The following is a 5,780-nucleotide window of genomic DNA, read 5'->3' as shown; positions in this document are numbered from 1 at the left end:
ATTCTGAAACTTACTAGTTGTCGGTTGTCCGTACCAAGTTTTAGAAACTGAAACTTAAAACTTACGATTTTGTCGGTCGCAAATTTCAAAACGTAAGATTTCGTTGGTCGATTGTACCAAGTTTCAGAAGTTGAAACTTAACAATTTTTTTGAAAACTCGTCAAAATGGATCTCATTTGAAAGCCCTCGTCACCAGAAACATGAATATGCGAACCAAATTTAATTCAGACATATTTTTCATAAAATATGAGAGATTGAGAATCGGAGGCTAGGAGAAAAAGGGGGCTGCGTGCTACAAATCCTCTCCCCCATGAAGATGCATTTTTTTCTCTTCCCCATTATTTTGAGTACGAGGTCTTATAGGGGACTCCTGGACTTGCTCAAGGCAAACTTATCTCAGGACCAGGCGAACATGAGTTAATTTGTGCTGAATTTTGTGCGATGGTTTAAGGTTCAATTTTTCGTTGGAGCTTTCAAACTCAAAAGTACCTCTGGTTGTACATTTGGGCTGTGAGATTCCACCGAGGCTTTGAAAACACTAACTAACAATGATAGACTGAAGTTTGCTCATCTTGCTCACAAGAAAGTTTATCGCGATGACAACAAAGTTGCATAGTCTAGCGACTTTTTAATTATATGTATATTCAATGCAGGTTGGATCATGATTAATTCCACAATGGCACCCAAATACTTTTACATCCGCATATTGGACTAGGTTTCAAACTAAATAAAAAAATCCAATTGAATTTAATGAAATTTGTTCAAAGTAACTCCGAGATACTAGTATCTAAATTTTCAGATACTTGTGTTAGGTCTGAAATAAAATTTGTTACCAAAATACGCAACCATGTCCTGGATCATGTAACTTAGTTATCATAGTTGTATGTAACTGTATTTGAGAAATAAGGATACCAGCCCTTGCCCGCAAAAAAATGACGTTAATTACCCGTTAACCGGTGTGTGCAGAGGTGGCAATAAAACACGAAACGAGTTCTGGGCTCAAAATAGCTAGTGCCCTAGCGAGTCAAAGCCGAGTAAAATTTGAAACTCGATAATGAAACATGTTAAACAAGCTAAGCAACGAGTCAGCAGTTAAGGTCTCGTTTTATTCCATAGTATTTATAAGTTTATGTTGGCGATGGTTGTTTTCTTGTATTTTATTTTTACGGCGTCTCTTTCAACTTGGATACCATGAGGCGGAGATTCAACAATGGAATGATAGCTCTGCATAACCATTTGTGTGCTCAGAAAGAGAAAAACAGATACAATTATGAAGAGTCTGTATTGATTGACACATGGCGCGGTTGTACGTGTAGCACGGGCACTCAGTCATGGCCACTCAGGTGGTGGTTCTCATAGATCGATCGAGATCGATGGACTGCAGTGCGAGTGAGTAATATAATCTGCACGCGGCGCTAGCTCCAGTAGCCCATCGTGGCTGCACAGGGCCAAGTGGGTCGGAGAGAAAACCCGGCCGGGATCAATACGATCCAAGGTAGAGCTCCGGCGCGGCTCAAAGCGAGATCCGACCGGATCCGAAGGCGTGGACCTAGATCAGCCCCCCAGACCCGTACGTGGCCGCCGCACAGGCACAGCACAGGTCGCACGCAGGCCTAACCTGCCAACCCAAGCCATGCATGCTCGGTGGCTCGGTGCACTGCGGCGACAGTGGCCGGTGATCACCAGCACCAGCACCAGCACGTACCTGCCTCCACTACCTACCTACAGTGATCTTTTGAGCTCCCCCATGCCGGGGTCAAACGAGCGCGCCGGCGCCGCACGCGTCGTATCAGATCAGTGCGTGGTGGAGGCCCAGTCAAAACACACGCTGTTCGGCCCCTTCCAATGCTCCATCTTATACAGGTGCTAAATCTTACATGTAGACAAAAAATCTAACATGGCAAGTTATTTAAGAGGAAAGAGATGAATGTGATGATCCAAGAAGAAACAATGCTAAGCGCGTGAATCTAAACAAAACATTTAAATGAAGGAAGCCCAACCAATACATGAAGAGCTTTACTCCCTCCTTACCAGTTTATAAGACTAGCCACAGTGGGAGTAACTTCAGCAGTAACATCAAGTCCAACTCAGCAAATTTGCTTATGTGGCAATGAGTTAATGAAGAGAGAGATAATTGTAGTAACTTAGCTAGTTACTATAACATCACATATCCCAATGCAATATGAGTCTATAACCTAATAAATAAATCTTTACATGTTACCACACTTAAGTTACTACCCACCATAAAGATAATAACATTGTCTAGAAATATGTGTATGTTATTAGTGTATGTTACTATCCATTATGGCTAGTCTAAGGCTCATTTCAAAATTGCCAGATTTTCATAATGTAAGACTTAATTCGTGGTCCGCTCGGTTGAAGCGCTGCGGTCGTTTCGATCCCTACGCACGCAATTAATTCGCTGGCTGCTGTTCTCGTACGAAGAGAAATGGCCGTTACTCCTTTCCTCTCCCTCGCTGCATGCCTGCATGCATGCACCACACACTTCTTTAAAATGACTCGAAGCACTCGTGTTCTTCCACCCACCCTCCTCTACTCTTTTCATCCACATACGAAACGAGAGCAGCGAAGCTATGTCAGATTGGATTCCGGACCTCGAGAAGGAGCTCCAACCATTGGTGATGGGCACGGAGAACTCCGGCGGCGCCGTAGCCATGGGTGCTGCTGACGCAGCTGTCAACGGCGTCGGCGCTGCGGTGGGCGCGGCCCGTGCCACCACGGACGAGATCCTCGTCGCCGAAACTTCTCTTTCAGACGTGGGTGCAGGGTTGAAACGGACATGCGCATAGCCTTCGAAAGGGATTCAAGTGTTGCCCTTTCTTGCGGTGGTATTTGTTCCATGGCGACGGTGTCAATCTCAATCCGTTTGCGGCCACATCGCTTCTTCTTCTTGTTGATCACAGCGTTTACACCTCCACCAAGCATGCCATCCTTCCATATCCGCACTACACTCCTCCGTGACATATTGCATTGAAGTGCCACGGCCTTGCTCACTCCATGCTTCAACCGACCTAGTCGACCATTTTTCTGTAACAGCACATTATAAACATGTCGCTTGTCCTTGTTGGTGTACTGAGATCTGGTTCGAATGTTCGCCAAATGATCTGCATGTTGGCGAAACCTTAAATTACATGAACAATACTAACGAGAATGTAAATAATATTGTAGCCGAGAGTAATGTATACACACAATCTGAATGAAAAACAAAACGTTGTTCGTACTTAGGTCCACCGTTCGAGCTTGGGTGTTGTCGCTGTCCGAGTCGCTCTCGCTCTCGCTGTCGCTGTCCGAGTCCTCGTCCATGCTAGCGTCGCCGGCAGCATCACCTTCTCAATACCAGGGGCCTAGTATGCGGCGGCCACGTCCGGCTCCATGCCCGACGCTAGGCCCGGTGCCATGTCTGACACCAATGACCACGGCCTCTTGGACGTTGCCCAGCCCACGCCCACCTCTGGCTCCACGGCCACGTCCTGCTGCACGACCGGCGCCACGGCCCGCAACCTCGTCCATGTCGCTATGTCCACGGCCACGACCGGCTGCACGGCCGACGCCACGACCGGCTCCGCGACCGACGCCACGGCCGGCAGCCTGGTCGACGCCGCGACCGACGCCACGACCGGCGCCGCGCCCAACGCCACGGCCAGCACTACCTCCCGCGCCACGCCCAACGCCAAGGCCATGCCCAGCACCATAGCCAACGTCGCCCCCCACAGCCGTGTTATCATTGCCTTGTCCGCGGCCATGTACGGCAGCGTCGTAGCACTCTCCACGGCCACCTCCACCGCCTAGGCTGTGCCCGCGCCCTGTGAGGCCGAGCGCCGGACCTCGTGCTTGCCCGGTTAGGCCCGCACCAGCGGACCACCCGGCGGTCATACCGCGGCCTGACAGGCCTAGCCGGCTGGGAACACGGCCTGCAGTGGCGCTACTGACTCCGTCGTCAGCCACGCCGGCGTGCCGAACTGCAGTTTGACGGAATCCCGCTAGAACGGCCCCGGCGAGCCCGTGAACTCCATGGCCACGCCCGGCATCACCATAACCAACACCTATGCCAGCTTCCAACCTCTCATTCCCCTCTGGTGGTGGCTCGTTTAGGTCAATGAGGACCATGGTTCCGGAAAGAAGATGGAGATGTGGGAGAAGAATGGTGTGGCTAAACTTGCTTGCTGCCCACCACTTTATACTGCAGTGCATGTACGATTTGCTATGGCGGGAGAGGCAGTGTTCGAGTTCGCGGCGCCAAGGCTGAAAAACCAAAAATTGAGCTAATGGCACCAGAGGATTTTGGCGGTGCTTTTTTCATTTGTTGTTTGGCGCCGTGCATGCAAACCATGAAAACGAAACTGGCCTATGCATGCGCCATGCAGATGAGAGAGAGAGAGGTGGGAGAGACCACGCGCCAGCACGGGCCGGTTTAGTTTTGAGGTCAGGCGGGAGAGAGCGCGCGCATGCAGATAAGTTCAGAGCGGAGGCGGGAGAGAGCGCGCGCAAGCAGCCGTTAGCGCGCAGCATAGACCACACGGGCGCTGGAGTTATTGCGTCGGGAGTCGAACGGCTGAGAATTAATACTACGACGCGCACAGTTTTCACGAAGAAAAAGCAGAAGGCTTATTGGGCACTTTCTAAACCAGCTCAATTCATCTCAGCCAATAAACATTTCCGGTGAGATTTCAGATATGAGCCTTATAAACCGGTAAGGAGGGAGTAGTTGCTAAAACATTAAATAAAGTAAGCTTAGCTACTACCTCCGTTTCAGTTTACAAGTTCTACGCGTATACCTAGATTACCAATTTTATCACCTTAATATAAACTATATAACACAAAAATTATACAGTTTGAAAATAGAACATCTGAAGTTTATATTGATATATTTTTTGTAATATATGACTTGCATTAGGTTGGTCAAATTGATGACCTAGGGACACGCGCACGCCCTGTAAACTGAGAGAGAGGTAGTACCATAAGCTAAGCACCTATGCATTGAGGAGTATAGAGGGTGCTTGGATACATTTTAGTCTCATGACTAAAAGTAGTGGGAGTAAAACTTGCTAGCATCACCCATGCTTGAATCCAAATACTCCAATCGCCGTGCGCGGTTATACTAAAGAGACTAAAATCAAGTTAATGAACATTTATTATCCTCCAAACCCTCCAATTCAGAACTCGCATGTGTTAAAGGAGAGGAGTTAAATGAGGAGAGAGGGGAATATCTTATTTTAAACACATTTGAATAATTTTAAATGAGTGAAAAATTCATGAAACATATTTCACACATTTAGAAAACCGATTTCACTTGTTTCGTAAGAAATAATTTAACTCGTTTCAAAAAATAGATTCCACTCATTTCACTCAATCCAAACAAATAATGTCAATAATTTTCAAAAAGAACAATTTCACTTGTTTATAACAACATATTTCACTCATTTCAAAAAATAAATTCCACTCGTTGCTCTCGATTCATACAAATAATTTTGATTGTCTTAAAAATAACAATTTCTATCTTTTAAAACAACACATTTGACTCATTTGAAAAAGCAGATTCTACCCATTTTACTCAATTCAAACAAATAATTTCAATCATCTTCAAAAAGAATGAGTTCACACATTTAAAACAACATATTTGACTTGCTTAGAGAAGCAAATTCCACTCATTTCACTCAATTGGGACAAATAATTTTAACTATTTTCTAAACGAACTATTTCACTCATTTACAACAATACATTTCACTTGTTTCCAACAGATTCCACTCATTTCACTCAAT

At 46.4% G+C, this 5,780-nt stretch overlaps 1 protein-coding gene across 2 annotated transcripts; it reads right to left on the bottom strand.

The window, feature by feature from the left end:
- Positions 1-1,966: 1,966 nt before the first annotated feature.
- LOC123151690 (uncharacterized) lies at positions 1,967-4,150 on the bottom strand. 2 transcript variants are annotated; one of them, XM_044571358.1, is made up of 2 exons: positions 3,243-4,150; positions 1,967-3,125 (listed from the first exon to the last, which is right to left on the bottom strand). In XM_044571358.1, exons 1-2 carry the CDS (start codon positions 3,322-3,324, stop codon positions 2,698-2,700), a joined length of 510 nt encoding a protein of 169 aa, XP_044427293.1. In that variant the 5' UTR covers positions 3,325-4,150; the 3' UTR covers positions 1,967-2,697. Both variants share the same exon structure in this region, with proteins under 2 accessions (XP_044427293.1, XP_044427294.1).
- Between the last annotated feature and the right edge of the window lie 1,630 nt (positions 4,151-5,780).

Source organism: Triticum aestivum, chromosome 7A (genome assembly GCF_018294505.1).
Source record: "Triticum aestivum cultivar Chinese Spring chromosome 7A, IWGSC CS RefSeq v2.1, whole genome shotgun sequence".
NCBI lineage: Eukaryota > Viridiplantae > Streptophyta > Magnoliopsida > Poales > Poaceae > Triticum > Triticum aestivum.
The sequence above is the reverse complement of the archived record's forward strand: the minus strand, read 5'-3'. Positions and strand labels throughout refer to the sequence as shown.

Excerpts from the sequence above, each read along its gene's own strand:
- LOC123151690 (XM_044571358.1), bottom strand. The coding sequence starts at position 3,324 with ATGGACGAGGACTCGGACAGCGACAGCGAGAGCGAGAGCGACTCGGAC. Across the intron at positions 3,126-3,242 it reads AGCTCGAACGGTGGACCTAA|ATCATTTGGCGAACATTCGA; the intron begins GTACGAACAACG and ends GCCAACATGCAG.